At 43.7% G+C, this 27,266-nt stretch overlaps 1 protein-coding gene across 1 annotated transcript; it reads left to right on the forward strand.

Moving 5' to 3' along the window:
- Nucleotides 1-3,385: 3,385 nt before the first annotated feature.
- LOC120990635 (zinc finger protein 2 homolog) lies at nucleotides 3,386-25,280 on the forward strand. Its single transcript, XM_040419552.1, has 3 exons — nucleotides 3,386-3,443; nucleotides 19,204-19,848; nucleotides 25,153-25,280. The coding sequence occupies exons 1-3, from the start codon at nucleotides 3,410-3,412 to the stop codon at nucleotides 25,278-25,280; spliced, it is 807 nt and encodes a 268-aa protein (XP_040275486.1). The 5' UTR covers nucleotides 3,386-3,409.
- Nucleotides 25,281-27,266: the final 1,986 nt, after the last annotated feature.

Genomic DNA, 27,266 nt, shown 5'->3' on the forward strand with positions numbered 1-27,266 from the left:
TATTAAATGGGCCAGCAATACGGCCTGCAACAATTTCTGATTGAATTTTTTCCCTTACAATATCCAAATTATTTTTTACAGAAAGAAGATTATCAACTATTTTACATCCCGGACCTTTGAATTCAGGTATAAAGAAACCATAAGAAAACCCTTCAGTTAATAGAATGGACATCTGTTAGTTTGGATACATTTTTAGCCAATGTATTAATTTTGTTGTATTCAGAGGAGTCACTTTGTTTTTTTGCATGGTGATGCGTGAAATTAATGCCTTGTTTCTTGAAGCATTTTGATACTGGATGTGATCCGGAACAGAATGAGCATTCATGTCTGTATCTGCAATTGTTCTGCCATTTACAAAAGTTGTCGTTAAATGCAAAACAGATTCCTTTTCTATATGTGTTATAATTGGCTGTTTGCTGACGAAAAGAAGGACTCCGCTGAGGCAACATTAGGTTTAACCATAAACCTACGTCTTTGCTACCCCAATTAAGATTTTTGTAAATTGCTAATTTTTGTCTGAAAGATTCATCATAAAGGAACCATCCGTAACCTCCTAAATTTTTATATGCTTCAAGAATTGAGTCTAAATGAAAAAACAAACCAGAACAAAGATCGGGATGTTTTTCCCCTAATACTGCAGCATAAATGCAAAATGCTTGCATCCAATTAAATATAGACCTTTGATGTTTCTTTTTATCTTCATCCAACTTTTTCTCTTTTTCAGGTTCTAATTTCAAGTTATCTCTAGCTGAAGGTAAAAGATTAAAAATATCTATGTATTCTTTTTTCCATATTTTTTCTTTTATATTTTGAGTTAAATGGAATCCAAGTGGTGAAACTTGGCAAGATAGAGCCTCCTTGACTGAGGTTTCTTTTATTCCTGTACCAAGTTCCAGCATTGGGATAGACTTGTTCTCATTAATTATTTTTTCTTGTGTCGCATTTAATAAAGAAAATTTTTGGTTAGCAATTTCAGAATTACAACTATTAACGATTTTTGTACTATGTTCCATATCAGAAGGATCTTGCCATACAAAACCTGTATGATCAGAAACGTCTTTTTTGGACAAAAATTTAAAAAATTCATTGAATAACATGTCTTTGTCTAATGAAGAATATTCATTAACAATTGCAGAATTTCCTGTACTAGTGCACTGTTGTGAACAGTCACTTTGTTTCAGTATATTAGATGTCTCACCTATATCAGAAGTCAGCGATGCTGTAGTGACAGTTGAAGGCTGTAATTACACCTTTTTAACTGAGAGTCTGTTTGACCGTTGATCTGACCTGATATCCTTGTCAGTAAAAACTGCTGGATTTCTTCTGCCTCTTATTCATTTGAGCTGTATTAAAATGAGATGGAGAATAAGCTCTTTTGTTTTTTCTTTTGATAGGTTGAATATCTTCGCTATCACCGCACAAGCCTGTGCCAGTGATAGATCGGGAATCGATGTTATCTGTGCTCGCGCTGGGTACTGCGCATAGGACTGGATTAGCTGCTTGCCGATTCTCCACTTCTACTTCGGTTTCCTGTCCGATTTGGAGGCATCTGCGCAGCCATGCTTCACCTCCTTGTGATTCCGCCTTGAAGATCAGCTGTTTCAGGAGTTCTTCCATCGTGAAGGTAAGTATAGGACTGAATTTGTGCAATATACTTACGTAAATGCGCATTTACTGTTGATCCTTTCCTTTTATAGGTCCAGAACAGCCGTTAAATCTCTTCCACCAATCCAGCTGCTATAATTTACCACCTGCCAAGTATTGCGGTTACCCTGGAGTAGACCATCTCATCCTTTGAAACAGGTAAGTATAAAATTAATAAATGTTTAATATACAATGATAGGTGTCATGACATCATGGCTCCCCTCATTGTATACACAATATGTCTCGCTCCATTCTGCAGATACAAGTGCTCAGAAGTCACATGATAGTTTTTTCATTGTTTATTGTAAAGACTTTTCAGAAATAAAAATAAACATAAAAGAGGCTTATTCTCCGATAGTCACCTATAGAAGGTTATTGTAGACCCTAACACTGCGTCCATGTAGAAGATGTGTCACTGGACACAGTTACTGAGCAGGTCCTGATAGACAAGGGGATTTAGCCGAGTCATTGAGAAGCAACTAAATCCGAGGCAGAAGAAGAGGTCCCTACAGATGATGGGACATAGACAGCTCCAGTAGAGTCGGCCATCTCCTATCACTGGTGAGGAGCAGGTCCTTAGGGAGTATAGGATTCAGTCACAACTGTACAGAACTCCTAGAGAAGAGACCAGGACCTGCCCAGTATCTGCTGCACTGCCAGAGCTGAAGGACCTGGGGTGATGTCACCATCATGTGATCACTGCAAGGGGCGGGGCTGAGCAGTGAAGAAGATATTAGGTGGAGAAGGACTTGGTAATGATGTCAGCGTCATGTGATCAGTGCAGGGGGCGGGGCTCAATAGTGGAGGGATTAGAAAGTGAAGGTCGATGACATCACTATCACGTGATCACAGTAGGGGGCGGGGCTCAGCAAAATGGATCAGATGACAGTGACATCACCACAGGTCCTAGAATACCGGAAACCTCCAGCTCCTCCAGTTCTCTCCTCTTCTTATAAAGGTGCCTGCAGTACTAGAAGCCTCCAGCTCCTCCGGTTCTCTCGTCTTCTCCTGAATGACCACCAAGGATGGACAGGAAGGAGATCAGCAGAAGAATATTAGACCTCACCTTGGAGATCATCTCCCTGCTGAGCGGAGAGGTAAACTTTTCTAGATTTCTCTCCTCTTTATTGTATTCTGTAACAAGTCAGACATCGGGAAGGAGAATCCATCATAGGAAGTGATTGGAAGAGTCCAGGGTCCTGGAGAACGGCCTCCAGACCTTCCAAGTGATGGAGAACCTGAAGATCAGCCCCCAGTATGGTGAGTGATGTGTCATGTGACCAGTGACCAATAGTCATGTTGTGGGAGCCATGAGAAGTTAAGTAGGCACGTTGTACCCAGGAGGAGAGGGCCGGAGGAGAGCACATGGCCCCTGAAGGGTTTATTCCCTAAGTGTCTCTCTCCATCCACAGGAGTACACAATAGTGAAGAAGACATCGGGGGACTGTGTGACTCCCATCATCCATCTCCAGGAATCAGGAGAGCGGAGCAGGACCCCTCCCCCCATCACAGAGCCTCCCCCTCACCCCCTGATACATGAGCAGAAGATCCTAGAGCTCACCCACAAGATGATGGAGCTGCTGACTGGAGAGGTGACACTGCTCGGAATGCTGGGAAATTCTCCAGTAACAGCACTGGAGGGGTCTGGGTGATGACGGTGTCATTGTGTTGTCAGGTTCCTATAAGGTGTCAGGACGTCACTGTCTATTTCTCCATGGAGGAGTGGGAGTATATAGAAGGACACAAGGATCTGTACAAGGAGGCCATGATGGAGGAGCACCAGCCTCTTATATCACAAGGTAAGAGCCGTCATGTGCAGTGTATACACGTGTGTGCAGTGACATGTAATGGAGGAGCTCCAGCCTCTTATATCACAAGGTAAGAGCCGTCATGTGCAGTGTGTACACGTGTGTGCAGTGACATGTAATGGAGGAGCTCCAGCCTCTTATATCACAAGGTAAGAGCCGTCATGTGCAGTGTGTACACGTGTGTGCAGTGACATGTAATGGAGGAGCACCAGCCTCTTATATCACAAGGTAAGAGCCGTCATGTGCAGTGTATACACGTGTGTGCCGTGACATGTAATGGAGGAACACCAGCCTCTTATATCACAAGGTAAGAGCCGTCATGTGCAGTGTATACACGTGTGTGCAGTGACATGTAATGGAGGAGCACCAGCCTCTTATATCACAAGGTAAGACCCGTCATGTGCAGTGTATACACGTGTGTGCAGTGACATGTAATGGAGGAGCACCAGCCTCTTATATCACAAGGTAGTTAGAGGCTTAGTTTTGACAACAAAACCAAAAATCTTAGTTTACTACTTTTCCATCATCCTCCCATCTTCTGGACAAATCTTCCTACTGCCCCCAATACTGTGCCGCTGTGCTCCCCAATATTATACTGCAGAAATGGATAATACTAGTACCACACAGAGCCCCCCGTATAAAATACCCCTTCTTTGTGGCCTCAGTAGAAGCCCCCATAATAATGTGCCAGTATCAAGTGCCTCTCTTCCACCCCCCCATGTGCCAGTATCAAGTGCCAAACCCCCATGTGCCAGTAACGAGTGCCAAACCCCCCCCATTGGCCAGTAACAAGTGCCTCTCTTTCCTTCCCCCCCCCATGTGCCACAATGTTCTTCACGTTGTCGGTCAACATGGTTCCAATTTTCAGTTGTCTTGGAGAAAACCAGGATACGATTTCTTGATGAATCACACGGAGCAGTTCCTCCCTTGTGTGACTCCGTTCGCCAAGGCAAACCTGGTGCAGAACAGCGTGACACCTCCGAGTCCTGCACATGTGGTATGCTGGTCGGGCACTGTGACTTGTCCCTGCAGTGGAGGCTGAGGACACGGTGGAGGATGAGGAGGCAGAGGTGGATATTGTCGCAGGACTAACGGTGTGAAAACGTGGAGGCAGCAGCGACGTGACCTGTCCAAGTTGCTGGTGTGGCTGTGCAGGAACCACATCCACCCAGTGGGCCGTAAAGGACATGTATTGTCCCTGACTGTAGTTACAGCTCCACACGTCGGCGCTGCCGTGCACTTTGGCAGACACCTATAGGCTCCAGGACTGGCCCACCTTCTGTTCTACATATGTGTGCAGGGCTGGCACTGCCTTTTTGGCAAAGAAATGACGACTTGGGACTATCCACCTCAGCTCGGCACAAGCCATCAGTTCTCTGAAAGGTGCAGAGTCCACCCACCACTTGGAAAGGGAGGGACTGCAGCACCAGCAACTTGGACAGGAGCACGTTCAGCTTTTGCGCCATTGAAAGCGTGCATGCATACTGCTGTCTCTTGGCAATCGCTCCGGTGATCTATTGCTGACGGAATGCGTGATGAGGAGCAGGAGCATCTGGACCAGCGGAAGATGGGAAGGACAGACAGCTCTCTTCGGCTGAGGTGGTGGAGCCTTGACTGGTTGAAACCGGGTGCGTGCCGTTGGGTGATGCAGCGGTTGCTGTGGCAGGCTGGACCACCACATCGGAGCCACGGTTCTCCCAGGCCACTGGTTGGTGAAGCTGCATACGTTGACGCTGGGCCGTAGTGCCAACATTGGCCCCCTGGCCATGCTTCACTTTCTGCCCACAGATTCTACATATGGCCACGTTCACCTCCTCCGGCTGCTTCACAAAAAACTGCCACACTGTCGAGTAGATGATTTTCACCCCAACACTCCGCACTGACTGACTGCTACCACCGCTGCCTCTGTGATCCCCTGCACCACTACTTCCCGGGCAGGTAGGCTGCTGCGAAGCAGGTGGTCTGCCCTGTGCCCATTTGCCTCCCAACCTCACACTGCTGCCACCCTGCTGACTCCTGGCCACCCTATCGACTTGCTGGCTCACGGGCAAGCTGCCACCCTCTTCTCCTGATGATGAAGCCCCTTTGTCACCCGGCTCCCAAGTGCGATTGGCTTCATCATCATCGAGTACTGTCTGCACATCACTGATGTCCTCCTCAACGCTCTCTGGGTCAGGAGCCTGACCGCTCTAAACACCACCTCCCACGCCACTCTCCTCATCACTACTTGCCTGCCTAGCGGAGGAAGCGGCGGATGTCTGGAGCTGAGCCCACAGCATGCAATACTTCTGTTGGTGATGGAACAGCAAAGGACAGAGGCAGGTTGAGGACAGGTGAGGGCACAAGGCCTGCTCCTGGACCATGCCAACTAAGGGTTGTGTCTGACGAACCCACTGACTTTTGGCTGGTGGTGTCTGAGGTCACTTGTGATGACGTGGATGACTGAGTTAACCAATCAAGAATCGATGGGTTGCTGGTCAAGACACGCTCGCTAGATGACACCGGGAGCTCAGGCCGCTTGCTGCGACTCCTTCTACCATGACCCCTTACTTTGCTGCAACCTCTGTCTGCGCCAGAAACATTTAGGCCTCTGCCACTCCTCTGTGCATGGCCTGGCACTACTCTGCCTGACATACTGTTAGATAAACTAAATCAATGAAAAGAGGATGTATAGGGTAAAAGTGGCTGCACCTGTCTAGAATACAGTGGTGTGGTGCTCACTCCATGCGACTCGCCCCGATGCCGCAAATGTAAATAATATTATGGAGTAAGGTCAAAGTGGAGGGCACTCAGTTACCTGGGGTTGGGTAATTGTACAATATATGGGTAAATACGATATGGGTATGAATAAATACCAATGTATGACAATATACTTAAAAATAGATATTTATTATGATACTGAAAAGGTATAAAAATATATATATCAGGATATAAAAGTGTTGGGAATGGATGTAGAGCAATAAAAAAAATTCAAAGGGTGGTGGATTCAATGTTCAAGGTTGGATCCAGAATTGGGTAATCCAAGTGACTGTGAAAAGTCCTACCTAAGAGTAGAGAGTTCGTGCGTGCGGTTGTTGGAATCTATAGTGTTGCCTGCATCGATGCTTTCATTCCCTCCTGTTTGTCTGCTTGGGAGCGGTGTCTGATGTTTGGCAAGGAATCCTCCTGCTTATGGGCAAGTATATGGTCTATGGCTGCAGGGTGATTCCAGGGATCGTGTTCGTTGTTAAACAGTACGGATCCTTCTTTGGGAACCCTGCAGCAGCACACGGACCACTACTCCTCTAAGAAGGACCGGACATCCACCCCTGGACCCAAGGATCCAACCGAGGTAGAAATACCCTACCATTTCCATACGGGCTGGAACAGGAATATTTGCGGCTTTTTTTCAAACCACCCATCTCCCGCCCTTGTGGGACGCCACGAGCGGACTCGGTTAGTGTAGATGGCCTTTTTCACTCACCTCCTGCGCAACGGAACACCGCAACCATGGCAACGTTCTAACAGAACAGGTAAGGCTACAATGTGCTTTTCTATGTAACTGATTACATTCACATCGGTGAAATTACCATACCAAACGTTACTAAGTATCGTGACTGCACAAAGAAGGATCCGTACTGTCTAACAACAAACACGCAGTGCAACGAACACGATCCCTGAAATCACACTGCAGCCATACGCACGCACGCACAAACTCTCTACTCTTAGATAGGACTTTTATAAGGCTGCGACAACACAGTGCTTGCTGGCTGCTGATTGGCTGCATGCATGCATGTCCATCTGGGTGATCCCACCTTCCCAGAGTTCCTTGCCCCATGTCCTCAGTCCTCACACGTGTAGCCGCCATTTTAGGAAAAATGCGTTTCGTTACCAAGAAGCGCGATGAAATTCGCATTTGTTGCGAATCAAATTTTTCCTGAAATTTGGGATAAATTCCACTTCATCAGCTTCGATTCGCTCATCTCTAACTATAATCATCCAATTTGTAACAAGGCCTGTTTCCAATTCTTAATCCAGTTTTCAAACCAACTCTCCCATGAATTGTCTATCCCAGAATTTCTCTTTAATTCTTCTGAGAGGTAAGTAAGCCCCTTCAGGGTATTCCTAAACTGGCTATTTGGTCCTAAGTTATCGGGAATTACAGTGCAGCAGGTCTTGCCAATCATTTTGCACACACACCCTTTTTCTGCCAATAACATGTCTAGGGCCATTCTGTTTTGACAACAATCTATAAAGCCAAGCGTACCGAGCTTGACTAATTACTCCCAAAATATAATGGCAACATGTACTGATCCCTTAGGGGACAAAGGGGTAAAACTTAACATTTAATAGATAATATTATAAGATATAAAGTCCCACGAAACGTAAACCCTCAAAAACAAACAAACATGAGACAGCCCGAGTGGGCCTGGACAAACAGACACTGAAAGGTAACAGTAGCATAAGCATGTAAATGGAACGTTCTCACCCATCAGAGGCTGTAGAAATGGGTGGTGGAATCACTTTAAATGAAGCGGGCTTCTATGCGGTAGACTGTGATACCAATCAGAAACGATGCCAACGTATTGACCTCGGTGTAGATGATAGTGGGGAGCATAGAATCTCTAAATCACCCTAGAAGGTGGTGGGGGCTAAAACACCCGTACCTATCTATACAAGGTACTTGCCCCGCAAGGGGCGTCCCCATCCGGATACCTTGCCCTAGTCCCGTGCGGTATCCCTAGTACACCCTACTGGAGGTAAACTGCCGACGTGTCACGTTTCATTCAGCATGAACTCATCAGGGGAGATGTACATAAATGGTGGCAAGCAAAAGAAAAAGCTTGCATTAGAAAAAGGGGTAAAAATAAGCAAAATTTGGCATTGGTTGGAGCTTATAACTCCCAGAAGGGGGGGCCAGGCCAGTGGGACCAAGGTCGCCCAAAACCCCCCAGAAAACACAAGTAGCCTATGCACAGGCGCACCAGTGGGTGAAGCCTGCTTGAGTCCAGGTGAGAGGAATGTCTACCTGTCAGCGCTTTTTAAATGCAAAGAACAGCGCGCCAGTGTTCCCAGTCCGCCCTGCTTCCGGTCACGTGATACCAAATGGAGGAAGTCACGTGGCCGGTGGAACGCAAGGAAGTAGATCAGCGCACCGTGGCGACGCGCCCCATTGGCAAGAGACGCAGCGCATGGAGACGCTGCGAATCACATGGCAGGAGTCACGTGCAGAATGACTCACCACAACAAAGGCGCGCCGCAGCATGGGCGGTTACATGTACAATCGGGAGGCCGGCTGTGTGCATAGCAACCTAGACGCCTCAGGCTATTGAGCCGGGCAAAAAGAGTTGCAGTGGAGGCTAATAGTGTAACGAAGCCTCTAGTAACTACAGTGAAAATATTAATACAGAGCTATAATAGCTAGCAAATAGGCCTACGGCCCCAAATGTGACAAGTTAAATGTTAAATGTGAGGACCAAAAAAATAAATAAAAATGGGATAAGGAGAGTCCTTCAAATGTAGCAGCTAAAATTAAGTTGCTCATTCAAACCCAATGGGGCCATGGTTTTAAGATAATAAATCCAACGAGTCTCACATTGGAGAATAGCACGGTCCCAGTCCCGTTCCCCCCCCCCCCACGCTGTGGGGGGAAGACTCGGTCTATACCCATAACTGATATACGAGCTTTACCATTGTGGTGACTGTGAATGTGGTTGGCCACTGGTGTATCTTTGGCCTTTGAGACATTATTTAAATGCTCACCAATTCTCCTGCGGAACTCGCGGATGGTCTTACCCACATATTCCCTGCCACATTCACATGTGAGGAGATATATCACCCCGCGAGTTCAGCAGTTGATATAGTGATTGATATAGTATTCTTTACCCGTGATATTGCCACGGAACACTTTCCCAGTCTGTAAATGGGTGCAAGCGATACAGCCACTGCATCTATAGCACCCCTTTACATTTGATCTTAACCATGTAGAACCAGACTGGGAAGGAGGTATAAATTCACTGGAAACCAATGTATCGCGGAGACTGCGACCGCGACGATAGGTGAGCTGTGGATATTCACCCACAACCTCTCTCAAGTCAGGGTCCAACATAAGAATGCCCCAATTTTTTTTGAAAAACCTCTCGAATTTCACATGCCACCTTATCATATGTGGTGACTAGGCGGATTAACCTCGGGGTCTGTGCCAGGTTGTATTTGGGAGTTAAAAGACTAGTTCTATTTTCGTGGAGTGCTGGCCTGAAAACTCCTCTCAAGACCCTATCTGGGTATCTTCGCTGGCGAAACCTAATACATACAGTACAGACCAAAAGTTTGGACACACCTTCTCATTCAAAGAGTTTTCTTTATTTTCATGACTATGAAGGCATCAAAACTATGAATTAACACATGTGGAATTATATACATAACAAACAAGTGTGAAACAACTGAAAATATGTCATATTCTAGGTTCTTCAAAGTAGCCACCTTTTCCTTTGATTACTGCTTTGCACACTCTTGGCATTCTCTTGATGAGCTTCAAGAGGTAGTCCCCTGAAATGGTCTTCCAACAGTCTTGAAGGAGTTCCCAGAGATGCTTAGCACTTGTTGGCCCTTTTGCCTCACTCTGCGGTCCAGCTCACCCCAAACTATCTCAATTGGGTTCAGGTCCGGTGACTGTGGAGGCCAGGTCATCAGGCTCAGCACCCCATCACTCTCCTTCATGGTCAAATAGCCCTTACTTTCAAAGTTTTCCCAATTTTTCGGCTGACTGACTGACCTTCATTTCTTAAAGTAATGATGGCCACTCGTTTTTCTTTACTTAGCTGCTTTTTTCTTGCCATAATACAAATTCTAACAGTCTATCCAGTAGGACTATCAGCTGTGTATCCACCTGACTTCTCCTCAACGCAACTGATGGTCCCAACCCCATTTATAAGGCAAGAAATCCCACTTATTGAACCTGACAGGGCACACCTGTGAAGTGAAAACCATTTCAGGGGACTACCTCTTGAAGCTCATCAAGAGAATGCCAAGAGAGTGCAAAGCAGTAATCAAAGCAAAAGGTGGCTACTTTGAAGAACCTAGAATATGACATCTTTTCAGTTGTTTCACACTGGTTTGTTATGTATATAATTCCACATGTGTTAATTCATAGTTTTGATGCCTTCAGTGTGAATCTACAATTTTCATAGTCATGAAAATAAAGAAAACTCTTTGAATGAGAAGGTGTGTCCAAACTTTTGGTCTGTACTGTAGGTCATCAGCTTGCCTGATGAACTCGCGTTTAGTGGAGCAATTCTTCCTAAGACGGAGGTATTGCCCCTTGGGAATTCGATGGCGTCTCTCCCACCTAAGCAAGGTATTGGGGGATGTAGCTTTTCTGTATACAGATGTATCAAGTTCACCACCATCTGACTTAGAAATAAGGACATCAAGAACGGGCAACCGTTTGCTGTGCACCTCGCAGGTAAAACGTAACCCAATGTTGTTAACATTGAGTATCTCCACCAAGGAACGAAATGAATCATCACTACCGTTCCATATGATGAAGATATCGTCAATGTACCGCGCCCACAGTCCCACCTGGTCTATGGACGCAGACCGTTCCTCCGTAAAAACCAGGGTCTCTTCCCACCAGCCCATGAACAAATTTGCGTACGATGGGGCACAAGAACTCCCCATCGTTGTACCTCTGAGCTGGTGGTAGACCCTGCCATTAAAAGAAAACACATTGCGTGGAGAGGACAAATAGGCTGTGGGCGCGGTACTGACATCCACGGGTACTTAGAAAATGATCCACTGCTGTGATATCTAGGGAGTGGGGAATGCTGGAATACAGTGCCTCAATGTTAATACTTGCTAACAGTAAAGGAAATTCTGATCAGGCGCAAAATCACTGGTTCAAGCAGGTCTCTGTAGGTGAATCTTCTTTATTTACATAATAAGCATATGTCCATAGAACAATGCGTTTCGGGGCTCAAACTGTCCCCTTCATCAGGTTAACATGTAGTCACTACATGTCGTGACTACATGTTAACCTGATGAAGGGGACACTTTGAGCCCCAAAACGCGCTGTTCTATGCACATATGCTTATTATGTAAATTTCCTTTACTACAAGCACCTTTTGGGGGATTGGGCACCCGATCCCAAAGATACTTCTTCTGCGGCTGCATTCCTGGATCGTAAAGGTCTATATATACCTATAAAACTACAATAGAGTTGTGTCTATTTTTGCACAACCCTAAAAGGTGAGCACCCTTATCTGTCAATCAATTCATTTTGTATTGAACGTACTACCCTATTGTGCGCCCCCCACCCTCTTCTCTCGTCTCTCTATTCCCCTCGTGACCGAGTGGAATTTAGATTCGCCCATGGTTACCAAGAATACTTGCTAACAGACTGCCCTACTCAATGTGGATCCCTTCTAACTGTTTTAACAAATCAGTAGTGTCACGGGTGTAGGAGGGAAGTGCAGTGACAAAAGGGGGCAAAACCCGATCGACATAAATCCCCACGTTCTGACAGAGGTTCCCCACCCCCGACACAATGGATTGCCCCCAGTGATGAGCTAGCACCAAAGTGTTCGGGTGTTCGGTCCGAACACATCGCAATATTCGTGCGCTCGGCCGAGCACCCGAGTATAATGGAAGTCAATGGGAGGCGACCAGGCACCCCCTTCTCGGATAAGGGGAGGGTGCCTGGTTCATAGGAAAAGGTCTGAAAGTGATGTAAACACCTCTGAAATCGATCAGGAACAGCAGGGGGACCATGTCTGGATGCATCTTGGACACCAATGTCGCTGCTGGGAACCATGTTGTCCGCCACTTTTACAGACTGACAAAAAAACGCCCAAAACCCTGCCACCACAAAAAATAAATCCTTTTTAGATGAAAAATTGTTAGGAAACATTCTTTCCTGTAGATTCAATTGTATATACAGTGTAAGTGCTGCCAAAAATTACAAGGAAGAAGACGCACAACCTGTATATCACATAAAGGAGGGCCTCATTCACATTGTGCTACAATGGTTCAGGTAGTGGGACTCCTACACTCATAAAGCCTATGCACTAAGTGAAAGGGCTGCCAAAAATGGCAATACAATACACCCTTTATTACACATAAAAGAAGGGCATCATACACACCCTTGAAAAAATATGATTGGTGGCCTGCTGGTGACCCTCAAAAACTATTGGAGCAAGGGCCTGCTGATCTAAACACCTAAGAAGTTAATTGACCCGGTCAGCACAGGCTACTGGAGCAGCACAACATCATCATGAATCTGTTTCATCTAAGATAGATGACATGGCTTTGCTGAATTGGGAGGAGCTATTTTGAGCTTCTTGCGGCATGACCATCCAGGTATACTGTGATCCTGCATGAGTGAAGGCAAAAAGGTATTGACAATCGGGGTGTAAAGGGACAGAGAAAAAGGCATTAGCTAGGTCAATGACTGTAAAGACTGCTGCATCCGGTGGAATTGCAGAAAGTAAGGTGTGGGGATTTGGTACAACTGGAGTTTTCAAGACGGTGGCTTCATTCACAGCTCAAAGATCATGTACCATTCTGTATGTATCAGGTTGCCCTTTTTTACCCTTCTTCCTCACCAGGAATAGGGGCGTGTTACAGGGGGATGTGGTGAGAATTGTGGCACCAACCCTTGGGAAGGCCCGTACTTGTAGAATGACAGCATCCCTTTGGGCTATCGATAAGGAATATTGTAGCTTCTGGGGGAGTACTGCTCCATGATAGGTTAAACCCGAAGTCTGCCCACATCCTGTGGTCCTTTTGCCCACATAGTCTCGGGTAATCAACAGATGGTCTAGCAGCTGGAAGTGGTTCTTCAGGTGGGCAGTGTTCGAGGGACATAATTACTGTCTCCTCTGGCTGAAGTGGTGTAGAAAGGGTAACGGTGCCATTAGGCTGGAACTGTATCGTGGCTTGCATCTTCTGTAGCAGATCTGGAGGAGACTACAAATTGTGAAACCACTTCGTTGGACGGCTGAGGTCCAAAGTAAACATTGAGTGGTTTTGTTAAGGGAGAGGATCTAGCATGACCATCAATGCCGATACACTGCACAGTAAACCTGTCCAGGAAGAAGGGGTCTGTGATCTCATCATGTCGGATTGCACTTCTGGCTGCACCAGTATCCACTAGAAATGTGTGTATATCATCCTCTAACTGCAGCTGCACCTCAGGTGCAGGCCAGCAGTGTGGGGGGGGGGGGGGGGGGGGGCATGGTGGGATTGGCTTCTCCGACATGTGGATCTGGCTTGTGGTGTGGTGTCCTTCCTCCCTCGGAGGGGGAGGAGCCCATGGGTACACATGGGGCGACCCCCCCTCCTCCTTGCTGCAGGAGGCGATGCAGGCACTCCCTTTTTAAATGGCTGCGCTAGCCACACCCATAGCAAAGCTGACCAAGTTTGAATCCTTCCCTAGGGCGGGAGGGGTACTCCTCTGCTGCGAGCAATATATTAGCTCTGGGAGCTGCCTTTATGCCTTTAGCCACCAGAGTTAATGTCTCAATAGGAACGGGCGGTACTCCGGGCAGGCCGTTTTCAGTAGTTTCTGTATGTGGGGTTTTAGTCCATCAGCAAAGGCACTAGACAACATTATAGTTTTTACTGGGTCTTGTTTAAAGAAAATCGAGATCCTTAAACATTTGCTCCCATTCGGTTTGCAAATTTCTCTACTGACTCTACCTTATCTTGTGTCATGTCCTGAATCTGAAATGCCTGATCAGCCAGTCTAGTCCTAGCCCAATTCTCTAACAGAAGTGCACTCCAGATTGGTATGCTTTCTGGTATTCTTCATCCCCATGGTTCGGGGCTGGTAGTTCCTTAGCCATGGTTGGCCAAAAAGAATCCCCTGCCTTAATTTGAGTAAGTCCAGTAGGTCCCTCCATATGGCAGAGTATGTTTTCCTGATTTATTCCAATGCCCTATAGAAGGGCATGGGATGCTGTTCAGGGTCGGGGAGAGAGTTCACCAGATTGGTGGCCTGTGTGGGGTTAAAAGTCACATATCTCCCCTCTCTATGCATCTCGGGTGGGGTTCTGGGAGTCTGGACTTGTCTGGCTAGGAGATCTATTTTTACATCTAACCTGGCCACCAACTTGTTACTCTCCCTCTCTCTCTCCCCTGCTGTCCTCCCTTTCTGCACTCCATGCTGCCTCAGCTTCCCCCCCCCCCCTGCTCCTGGGAGCTGCATTAAGGTGGGGCTGAAGAGGGGACTGACTGCTTCGCTTTCGTTGCGAGGAGGTTTTGTCTCCTCCTCACTCTGCTCTTTTCTCTGCACTCGTGTTTCAACTCCCATCATTATGGGCACATTCAGGGGTGCAGTAGGGTGGGCATCCAGCCCCCCTTGGCACGTAATAGGTGCCATCCGGATTGAGCACAGGATACAGGGTTGGAGTGCTCATTTTAGCATTTTCTCTGCAGTCTGACTGACTGAGTCTTCACAGGGTTGTGCTGTCTCCTCGAATGTTATCAGGGGAGGATTGGGGCAACTCAGAGTGGTCTATTAGTCACCCTGCGATGAGGGCTGGACAGGTCAGACGACGGTTTGTACTGGGGAGTGGGTATCTACGGACTGAGGCTGCATCATCACAGAAGCCCTCCTACTTCTGGAACGGTGGGGACGGGGGGCACCACAAGCAAGACACATCTCGGGAATCTGGATTCTGCTGCCCACAATGTGCACACGCCCATCCTGCTGGTCCCCTCGCTGGCACCCCACTCAGTGGGCCGAGCCTCTCAGAGTGTGGATTATCAGACACTGCTTCATTAGACACTGCGCCATTATAGGGTCGCGGCATTCCACTTTCTGTCGTATAGAGATACGCTTTCAGACCTTTAGCCCATCTCTCTGACCCCCCCCCCCCCCCCGGCAGCCAGGCGTTCTGCCGTCCGGTGCCAGGCTTGTGCTGTACCAAGTAAACATTTGTCACACAACTTTCCACGACACTGCGTCAACACCTTCTTCCACAATTCAGAGTTTAGCTCTCCATTTTCATGACCACAAGCTATCTTCATTAGCTTTCTATAATGCTTCACATGTTTGCTTCCTTCTCCTCGGTTTACCAACTGAGGCTCTCAGGCAGGGATGAAGACTGTCCCATGAGCTTAGCTATTTGAACACAAACAAGACAGAAACATCTGGCACTTCCTCCTTCTCACTACCAAAGCAGAGCTCACCCCTGTGCAGTATATGCGCTCTGGCTCCCACGTCTGGTCTGCCAGGCCGGGACCCCTCCTCCTGCCACCGCAGGCAAAAATTTCCACCGCAAGCAGGAATATATTATGGTCCCCCGGAGCTCCCGGGGACTACTCCATCCGCCACCGCAGGCAAGAATGTATAGTAGCCCCTGTACTCTGTGCTCCCCTCCCTGCCAGGGGAATTCTCTTGCTCTGCTTAACTGCTTAACCGTGTAGGTGCCTGACACAAAAACACAACACACTAATCCACAGCAGAGTAAACTCCTCTTTCCGTCTATGGTTCTAAAGGCTGCAGGATTTTAACTTCAGCCGAAGCTGCTACTCACATGAACAACCATCAACAGCAGAACAGATAACCACAGCACGGTGGAGTATAACAGGAGGCAGGCAAGATAACCAGTTTTCTTACCTTGTCTCTGGAGCTACAGTCCCCGTCCTCAAGCATCTTCCACCGTGCTCCGGGAATCCAGGCCTTTGTCTGCGATGCTCCTTTCTCCCGCAGCCCCACATTGGGGGCCAAAATGTTAACGATGCCCTAAATCATGGCTAATTGTGTTTGCTCTACTGCTCCAAATTAGTAGTGTAATCCTAGGATTTTACATGCATGGAAGAAGTCACACTGACACCTGGCAAGGGTGAAAGCAATTTCTCATTTATTTAAGAAAGTGAAGCAGTTTATAAGGACATCAGAGAGGGCATCCCCCCCTGAGGCTCTTGGCATTGTTCCATTGGCTAAAATACAAAAATTAGAAAAGAGATAACACTTGGCATCTGTGCATTGTTTTACTAACTTTGGTATGCAAATTATGTAAATATCGAAGAGCAAGCGCCATCTTGTAATGGTTTCTTCACTAAAATCAGAACAGCATACAACCTATGTGACACATCAGGAAGGCGGGTCCTCTTGGGGAGGGTGAAACCTTCATACTTTGGAGAAGATAAGGCGTTGTCTGAGAGCTGGAGTATATAGGAGCCATCTTTTAGGGTAAAGGATGATATCCACATCTCCATCACAAGCACGACCACCGCTGATGGACTGTAGGGTGGTTGTAGCCATGGAAACGAGCAGTATAATGTGGATGAAAAATGAATCTAGCCAGAAAAGGAAGCAATATGGATAATAATTAGTAAGTGGCTTGTATAATTAATGCTATTTGCTGAAGTGAGACAACCCCTTTAAGGATTCTTAGAACCACAAAGAGTCTCCGGCACTAAATACTGCTTCAGCATAATCTGTTTATCATAATCAACACAAGGTCAAGGATCTCATGTTGATTGCATTTGCATGACTGAAGCGATAAGATGTGATTAAGCTACCTCAGGAGAGGAAACAGAGACAGCAGCAGTGGTGACTCATTAGGGATGGAGACGGGCTTCCTGGTCAGACACATGGGTGGCAGGCATCTCCTTACCAAAATCGGAGTCAAGGTGGGTAGAAAGCGTAACCTGGTAATACAATGATTTTGCCTTCCTTTTCCTGAGAGTATACAGGACGGATGTTGTTGTTTTTTTTTTTGAAATAATGGTGGCTTTGCATCCTCCATCAATAAATCATTTGCCTGAAGGCAGTGAAATCCACTAAGTGGTGTGGCAGCGGCTACACCACCAGCAGCTTGGCCAGGTGGAAGTTCAGTTTGCAAACAAGCGGATCACTGGGCACGTATGGTTGTTACCTGCTCACACTTATGGATGACTGACGATAAAGCAGCAAACAGGAAGGAGGAGTTGTTTGAGCAGAAGAAAGCCGATGATGTTTTTGATGATGACAACAACACCTTACTGCTTGTGGATGTGGCCTGGCTACTAGAATGATGACTGGGAGAAGGAGGACTGTCTTGCTCACATTGGTGGCCAGTTTTCTGACCACGTCTTATTTGTGGACTGCAGAGCTTGCTCACTGCAATGGTTTTGGTAGCTGGCACCAATGTTTTGAAAAATTCCCACAAGGAATGGCCATGCAGAGTCACCACCATCCAAGCTTGACCTGGGTCTGACAGCTGTTGAGACTGCACCAACAACTGCAGCGACATCGCCTTCTTCCGCAATAGTTTTCTAGAAAAAAATGGTCATTTGGACAGTCTACTACAATAGATGGTAATTGTGACGCAGGAATATAAGTCAGGTGGTACATTAGTCTGTGCTAAATGGAATTTTTGTAATAAATTCAGTTTTTTTGAAAAAAGAATTGTGCAATTGGAAAGAAACACCAGTATAACTGTGACACAGAAAAACATGTCATGTACACTAGGCTTCCTGAGGAATGGAATCTTTGTAAATCAATTTTGTCAATTTTTTTTTTTTAACTACAATATCTGCCATCACTGTGCAGAAACATTCCCACAAAGCAGTTACCCAGACAAAGCCACCACCAGCAACGCTAACATTTATGCCACCAGCTTGCCCTACTTCTGACAGCTTTTGAACCTGTACCCACAGCAGCGGCATCGCCTTCTCCCAAGCAGCAGTTTTGTAGTAAAAAGTTTTTGATTGGACGTAGCAAACTACAATATAATAGTGAGTGACACAGAATGTAATGTCCGGTACACTACACTAGTCTGTCAATAATGGAATTTTTGTGATTACATTTTGAAAAACCGTTTAAAACAGTGAAGCCAAAAGCAGCGGGCCAATTGTATTACTGATGAATGGAATTTTTGTAATAATGTTTTTAACAATTTTTTCTTTTTTTAAATGCCCAGTTGGAGACAGTCTGCAGCAAAAATATATGCTGAAACTTGAAGAAGCTGTGCAACAGCTTTCTGGAAAACAAATATGTAGTTGGACAATGTCCACAGCCAGTACATGGCTCCTGCACACCAGAAAAAAAGGCATACTACAACAAAGCAAGCACAGAATTGCCCATGGCTGTAGGCAAATCAACACACAGAACCCTATATGACCCTTTTTACTGTCACCAGCTAAAACCTCTCTCTATAAATGAATGAAATCAATCCATCTAAGTAAATATCTAAATGATTCCCTATCAGACCCTGAGCTCGCTGATAACTTTCTTTTTACGAGTTGCTGAGAGGTCCTGCCTCATCAATGTCCAAGCTCATAATAATTTCCTTGTTTGTGATCATAGTACCTATGACATATCCATATTTTTCTTTCTGATTGGCTGAGGCTGACTGCAAGGCATTATGGGAGAGCCTCCCAGGGCTGGGACTATTCCAGAGTCTTGTGATCTACTGTATTATCACCCCTGCTCTGCTGTGCTCACTACTGTACTGTGAAATAAAAAATGATGGATGCCATTTTGAGCAATTTTATACTTTATACACTTTTTACTGTATATAATAAAAGTTGTGATCAGGTGTAAACCAAAAGCTTGGACTCTACCAGGACGTAAGAAAATGTTATTGAAAGCTTTATCAGATTGGAATAACAAATGCAGTTTTGGGGGCATTTTTTTTTAGCCACAATGAGTGGAATGAATAGATTTTACCGCTCCTTTCTGCTGGATCCATTTCCAGCCTTACAGGAACTTTATAAATTTGTCTGCTTAACAGTTTGGTAAAATAAAAACCTCAAATTTCATTTTTTTTTATATTAACAGAAATTCTAAGTAAGAATTCCGAGGATAACGTCATGTTACGAAATGATAAAGTAGAAGACGAAGATATAATGCAGCACTCTTCAGGAGAAAACCTTAATTTACATCTAGGACTTCACAGTACAGAATTATCATATAATGAGGAACCTTTTCCTGAACAATCGCATGTTGTTATCACAGGTACAGCTCAGAAAGGGGGTAAAAGACTTCAGTGTGGTAAACAGTTCACAAAAAGCTTGGACCTTTCTACACAAAGAACTCACACAGAGGAGAAGCTATACTCCTGTTCAGAATGTGGAAATACTTTTATACAAAAATCAGATCTTGTCAACCATGAGCGAATTCACACAGGAGAGAAACCATATTCATGTTCAGAATGTGAGAAATGTTTTACACAAAAATCAGATCTTGTTAAACATCAAAGATTTCACACAGGAGAGAATCCATATTCGTGTTCAGAATGTGGGAAACGTTTTACACATAAATCAGCCCTTTATATTCATCAAAGATTTCACACAGGAGACAAACCATTTATATGTTTAGAATGTGGGAAATGTTTTACACGGAGCACAAATCTTATTGCACATGAGAGAATTCACACAGGAGAGAAGCCATATTCATGTTCAGAATGTGAGAAATGTTTTACAAATAAATCGGATCTTGTTAAACATCATAGATGTCACACAGGAGACAAACCATATTCATGTTCAGAATGTGGGAAATGTTTTTCACGGAGCACACATCTTAGTGAACATGAGAGAATTCACACAGGAGTGAAGCCATATTTATGTTCAGAATGTGGGAAATGTTTTACAAGTAAACAATCTCTTATTATGCATAATAGAATTCACACAGGAGACAAACCATATTCATGTTCAGAATGTGGGAAATGTTTTACACGAAAATCACATCTTGTTGCACATCAGAGAAGCCACACAGGAGACAAACCATATTAGTGTTAAGAATGTGGGAAATGTTTTACAAATAAATCACATCTGTCGAATGGAAGATGTCGTTAGATCACTTTAATTTCAGCTCTCATTGAAATGGCCTTCCTGAGACGTAATTAATAGAGAAATAAAGGTACTGCAACTATCTCTCTGCTGGATCAAGTAAAGGGGGAAGGGGGGGATTGGTTAGATGTTATGCTATAATCTAACATTAATTCTGCAATGTCCTGTATCCTTATAATAACATGTATCTGTTTTTCTATTCTGCACTACGATGCTTTCATGTTAATATGGTGACACTCTCATTATATTGGAAAGACTCTGATGTATGGACTGACAAGATATTTGTTGTTGTATACAAAATCTTTATTTTGTTAATACCTTCATTGAAAATCAATAAAAAAGATTTTGATTAAAAAAACAACAACAAATAAATCACATCTTATTACACATGAGAGAAGTCACACAGGAGAGAAGCCATTTTCACATATTTTAACCACTTCACATCCGGGCCATTTCCCCCTTCCTGACAGAGCCATTTTTTGCAAATCTGACATGTGTCTCTTTATGTGGTAATAACTTTAAAATGCTTTTTACTTATTTAGGCCATTCTGAGATTGTTTTCTTATCACATTTTGTACTTCATGACAGTGGTAAAATTGAGTCAAAAAATTTCATTTTTAATTATAACAAAATACCAAATTTACCAAAAACTTTGAAAAATTAGCAAATTTCCAAATTTCTATTTCTTAAATAATAGATAGTAATGCCTCCAAAAATTGTTATTACTTTACACTCCCTATATGCCTACTTCATGTTTGGATCATTTTGTGAATGTCATTTTATTTTTTGGGGACGTTAGAAGGCTTAGAAGTTTAGAAGCAAATCTTGACATTTTTCAGAAAAGTTTTAAAACCAACTTTTTAAGGACCAGTTCAGGTCTGAAGTCACTTTGTGAAGCTTACATAATAGAAACCACCCAAAAAGGACCCCATTTTAGAAACTACACCCCTCAAGGTATTCAAAACTGATTTTACAATTGTTGTTAACCCTTTAGGTGTTCCACAAGAATTAATGGTAAATGGAGATGAAATTTCATAATTTCACTTTTTTTTTATTTATTTTTTATTTTCCATTTTAATCATTTTTTTCTGCTAACAAAGCAAGGGTTAACAGCCAAACAAAACTCAATATTTATTGCCCTGATTCTGTAATTTACAGAAACACCCCATATGTGGTCATAAAATGCTGTATGGCCCGTGTGGGGTGCAGAAGGAAAGGAACGCCATAAGGTTTTTGGAAGGCAGATTTTGCTGGACTGGTTTTTTGACACCATGTCACATTTGAAGACCACCTGATGCACCTCTAAAGTAGAAACTCCAAAAAAAGACCCCATTTTTGAAACTACAGGAAAAGGTGGCAGTTTTGTTGGTATTTAGGGTACATATGATTTTTGGTTGCTCTATATTACACTTTTTGTGAGGCAAGGTAACAAAAAATAGCTGTTTTGGCACCGTTTTTATTTTTTTGTTATTTACAGTGTTCATCTGACAGGTTATATTGTGATATTTTTATACAGCACGTTCTTACAGATGCTGCGATACCTAATATCTATACTTTTTTTATTTATTTAGGTTTTACACAATAATATCATTTTTTAAACAAAAAAAAATATTTTAGTGTCTCCATAGTCTGAGAGCCATATTTTTTTTTATTTTCTGGGCGATTGTCTTAGGTAGGGTATCATTTTTGCGGGATGAGATGACGGTTTGATTGGCACTATTTTGGGGTATATATGACTTTTTGATCGCTTGCTATTACACTTTTTGTGATGTAAGGTGACAAAAAAATTGCTTTTTTGACACCGTTTCTTTTCTTTTTTTTACGGTGTTCACCTGAGAGGTTAGGTCATGTGATATTTTTATAGAGCAGGTTCTTACGGACGCGGCGATACCTAATATGTATACTTTATATTTACTTACCTTTTACACAAAACAGCATTTTTTAAACAATTTTTTTTGGTTTTTTTTGGGCCGAATGTTTTTGTTACGCCTTTTTGATCGCTTAGTGTTGCACTTTTAGTAATGTAAGGTGACAAAACAAGGTTTTTTTTAGCACTGTTTTTATTTTATTTTTTTTGACGGTGTTCACCTGATGGTTTAGGTCATGTGATATTTTAAAAGAGCCGGTCGTTACAGACGTGGCAATACCTAATATGTATACTTTCTTTTATTTATTTAAGTTTTACATAATAATATCATTTTTGAAAAAAAAAACATGTTTTAGTGTCTCCATAGTCTTGGAGTCATAGTTTTTTATTTTTTTTGGGCGATTGTCTTAGACGGTTTGATTGGCACTATTTTGGGGTGCATATGACTTTTTGATCGCTTGCTACTACACTTTTTGTGATGTAAGATGACAAAAAAATAAATTTTGTGGCGCTGTTTCTATTTTATTTTATTTTTTTACGGCGTTCACCTGAGGAGTTGGGTCATGTGGTATTTTTATAGAGCTGGTTGTTAAGGACGCAATACCTAATATGTCTACTTTTTTTTATTTATTTCATTTTAACAAAATAATAGCATTTTTTAAATAAAATAGCATTTAATAAGTGCAGTTTCACATCTACTGCAGCAATTCCGGCAGGCTGTTCCTGCATAGAAAAGCCTGCTGGAGTTCTCTGAATCCAGCACTGCCCAATGCAACCAGAATGCCCGCTGGCCCCATCAACTATACTGGGGTCCGGCAGATATGCAGAGAATTGGCTGGACACAAACCGCTGCACACTGCGGTATTTGTCCGGCCGATTCCTGGCATTCTCTGCCAGAACTGGCAGCCACGTAATCCTATCACAGATGTGAAAGTAGCCTATGCCACTCCAGGTCAACTTTTGCAATATAATAGGCTGAAATGGGGGAATAAAGTTAGAACTGTTAAACCATCACATCCGCACTAAATCACAAAAAGAAAGTGTCCAGGCCTGGTCATTAAAGGGTTACTGACTTTTATATTTTACAATTGAAGAGGTATTCTCATCTCAGACATTTATGAAGCTGCGAGGTCTGCTTTACGGAAACAATAGGACAGTAATCTTGGCTATTTCTTGGTAATCAAGCCTCCACTGAAACCTGGATACACTGGGCTGGGTGAGGGGATGCCCATTCTACAGATACCTGCAGGTCCCAAGGATGCAGCATATGACATAAATTTCTGAGATTGCTGTTTTAATGATATTGAAGATAATGTAATGTAGCATTGCCCTGAAGTGAAATTCTGTGTGACTATTGTTCAGACTTGCTCCATGCTCTCCCACCTGAAGCCATGTTCAAGGAAGCCTGTAGATTAAGGACACTCCGAGTTCCCCGAAGTTCTCTGTAACAACCATTGATTGTATTGGTGGATTGTCATAGACTGGACTTTTTTTGTTCTCGACCAATGTTTAACAATAAAAGGGTTTCCTTTGTCAAAGAAGTTTTGCTGTTTCGGTCTGTTGTTCCACGTATGCCATATCTAGACACAACAATTTCTGTAGCTGTAATACTAGTTTTGTTCAAATTTGTTGTCAATGGTGGACAGTGCTCATTGATGAAGAACACCACCCTGATAAAGGGATGAGTCCTCAAGATAAATCAGTGGTTTGAAGGCAACATTACATAGTAAGGGTGACAGGGAGCAATCCCGAGTCATTCCCTTGGTTAATTTAAATGATTCAGAAAGAAGTCTTGAGTCTAAATTCAAACTCGGTTTTTTATATAGGTCCGAGATGAAGACTCTGAAATTACCCCAAATGCTCGTCTTGTCTTGTACCTTCCCCAGCCAGCTCAACCTAACAGTATTAAAGGCTTTTTGTGTGCCATGCTAGCAATGTGATATACTCACCCATCTAAGGATCTAAGGGGCAGATTGGCCATAGACCCTACAGGGAAATTTCCCTGTGGGCTGATGCCTAGGAGGGCCACCCAAGCCTTCCTAATGATCTGATTCTCTCCTACACACCTTTTCAGCAGCCACAGGTCCCTCCTGAGTTCAACTGAATCGATGTCCTCAGAACAGTGATACCGTTCAATACAGTGGTGGCAGTATTTTGTGCTGCACTGTGGTATTTGGATCAGCTGGGGCGGTATATTGCTCTGCACGATGGTATTGCTGGCCCTGCCTACTTCTTTTGTCCCTGCCGACATATGTTGTCACTGACCAATTATGTTGCTTTGCCTTCTGTCAATTTCGACCCTCCTGCAATATGGGTCTACTTTTAGTTTTTTTATTCCAGGGCCGCTTTTAGTTTCCAGTCAGCCCCTGGTTCCATACCTTGTCTAGAGCTTTCAGGACCTTGCGGTGTTTCATAACAGCCACTCTTCTGCCAACAAACATATTAGCATTTTTGACTATAGCTTCAAGTCAGTTTATATCAAGGAAGTTTTCCGCCTTTATGTAGCAATTTTATGTAAGCCACCTTTAGTAATCCGGCATCAAAACCTATGCGTAAAATATTGTAATAGCTCAACAGAAGAGGAGTAATCTGTTCTAACAGCATTTTATAAATTCCCACTGTTTAGCCACCAGGAACAGGAGATTTGTGTTTGTGTAGGCCTTTAATCGTTGCCTTCATTTCCTTACTAATATCTTCCACAAGGCATAGACTACCACACCTAAAACATAGCCTTTATTATATACCATTAAAAGAAAAAAAATAACCCATACTATACTATGGGCTCTGACTCTAGAACTGGCCCTATATCCATCATGCCCTGCCTACAAACGGAATAGCCACCCCGATAGGGGTGATCCCATATCGGGAACCTCCTTAGCGCCCTAGGATGGTCTTGAATAGTGGATATACTTATCGGCTGATATATGCCGACCAAAGAGAATTGTCTCTACAGTGATGAGTAGATAAACAAACCAGAAGTTTCCAGTTTAGATGACAAGAGTAGATATAGCATAGTATATCCTCTCTTGTCATCTAAACTAGAAACTTCTGTTTTGTTTATTGTGTTCTCAGATCTAAGTTTTGATCTGATCCTGATCAGGTATTTACCTAACGTGTCCCCTGATGAGCCCAACGATAGTACAGGTGAAATGCGCCGGGACGATGACGTGATAAATCAACACGGCGTCTTCTTGGTATAATATAAATTTTCCCTCTATCTGTAATCAGGATCGGTTTGCAGGATTGATACACAAACCTGGATTTTTATTTACTTTATTGTCTGGTATATGTATTTTCATTTTTTTTTTTATAATATATTGTGCTACTCATCACTGTAGCGACGATTCTCTTTGGTCAGCATATATCAGCTGATAGGTATCTCCCCTATTCAAGACCATCCAATAATTCTAGTTTTAATTATATGCAAATTACTGTGAGCCAGCCATTCTTAAATGTTGACAATGCTGGAGCCCAGAGGAGCAGAAGGAGTGGGCCTCATGAAATTTTGACCATAATTCTGTTTGGGAGGGGCCAAAGATAAACTTTTGCAATTTCAGGATAAGTGGCCCATACCACCTCAGCTCCAATGCTGTACTCGGGTTGGACCTGTTATCTTCCTCCCACTGGGACCTCTACTCCATCCCCTTAGGGGAACCTGACCTCTTTGATTACCTCAATATCTTAGTTTGACAGGTTGAGGTGGTTTGTTTTGGGATTACTATTAGTTTGTGTGGAGGTTCCCACTGCAGCTTCCACAGGAGTCAATGGTGTTATCTGCTTTTGCTTATATCTGTCCCTATCTTTCTCTCCTTCCTCTGTCTGCCTTGAAAAACACACTACAGTATGTGAGTCAGAATTTCTGACCATGGTTTGCTCTCCTGAACAACTTGTCGATTCAACTTTTGCTGAAAATATTTTTTAATAATAGAATGATAAAATAAAATATCTGTGACGAGGGGACATCCTCTGCGTCTGGAGGAAAGAAGGTTTGTACACAAACATAGAAGAGGATTCTTTATGGTAAGAGCAGTGAGACTATGGAACTCTCTGCCTGAGGAGGTGGTGATGGTGAGTACAATAAAGGAATTCAAGAGGGGCCTGGATGTATTTCTGGAGTGTAATAATATTACAGGCTATAGCTACTAGAGAGGGGTCGTTGATCCAGGGAGTTATTCTGATTGCCTGATTGGAGTCGGGAAGGAATTTTTTATTCCCCTAAAGTGGGGAAAATTGACTTCTACGTCACAGTTTTTTTTTTTTTGCCTTCCTCTGGATCAACTTGCAGGATGACAGACTGAACTGGATGGACAAATGTCTTTTTTCGGCCTTATGTACTATGTTACTATGTACACCCCCTGTCTTATCCCATTCCTCTTTCCATTTTTTTCATTTTCTCCATATACTCAATAGTGTCTTCCTCCTTACCCATTGCTTTCCAAATTCATAGTTCCAAAACACATAATTCAAAAACACATATAAAAAATACATTTCATCTCATCTGTTCTCATGAACCAAGTCCCTTTTAAATGTGGAGCTCAGGCATATATTTAAATAAAAAAAAAAGGTAAAAAACTAATTTCCTCATTGATTGCTCCACTTCAGACTTGTGATTAATGGTTTTGATTATCATTTGGTAATATAGTCACATCCACACAGTTCGCTAGATTGGATATTGCTCTGTAGCACTTTCTGTATGTCAGTAGTAACATAAACCACGTACTGCCCCGTTTTAAATGGCTTGTTTCTCATGTAGATATACAGCCATGATGTGCAGTTTTTAACTCACAGTTAGGTCGTCTGGCATGCGGTATGACTGTTACTCACGTATCCACAGTGAATCAGCATTTTTTTATATTGTCACCCGGTATCTGGTTATGATGTTCTCAATTGTATCGCTCCTCATTGAGCGTCTCTTCGCGCATGCGCATTGATTTTACCGGGACGCCAAGTTATTCTCCAATCCTGCGCAATATGGAAATAATTGTGATCCAGCCATTGTTGTTTATTGCTTCATTTGGGTTTCACAGAGAGGTGGTCAGTGGGCTGTGCTCCATAGGGTCCAGTGAGCTTCCTTTACAATACTTAATGTCAACATCCAGTTTGACATTGTCACAGCCAATCACAGGCCGCAGCAGTGTCATGCTCTTCTTGTGACCATTTATCATGATGCAAGGGAAGCCTGACAA

This window comes from Bufo bufo, chromosome 2 (genome assembly GCF_905171765.1).
Source record: "Bufo bufo chromosome 2, aBufBuf1.1, whole genome shotgun sequence".
In the NCBI taxonomy this organism is placed as follows: domain Eukaryota; kingdom Metazoa; phylum Chordata; class Amphibia; order Anura; family Bufonidae; genus Bufo; species Bufo bufo.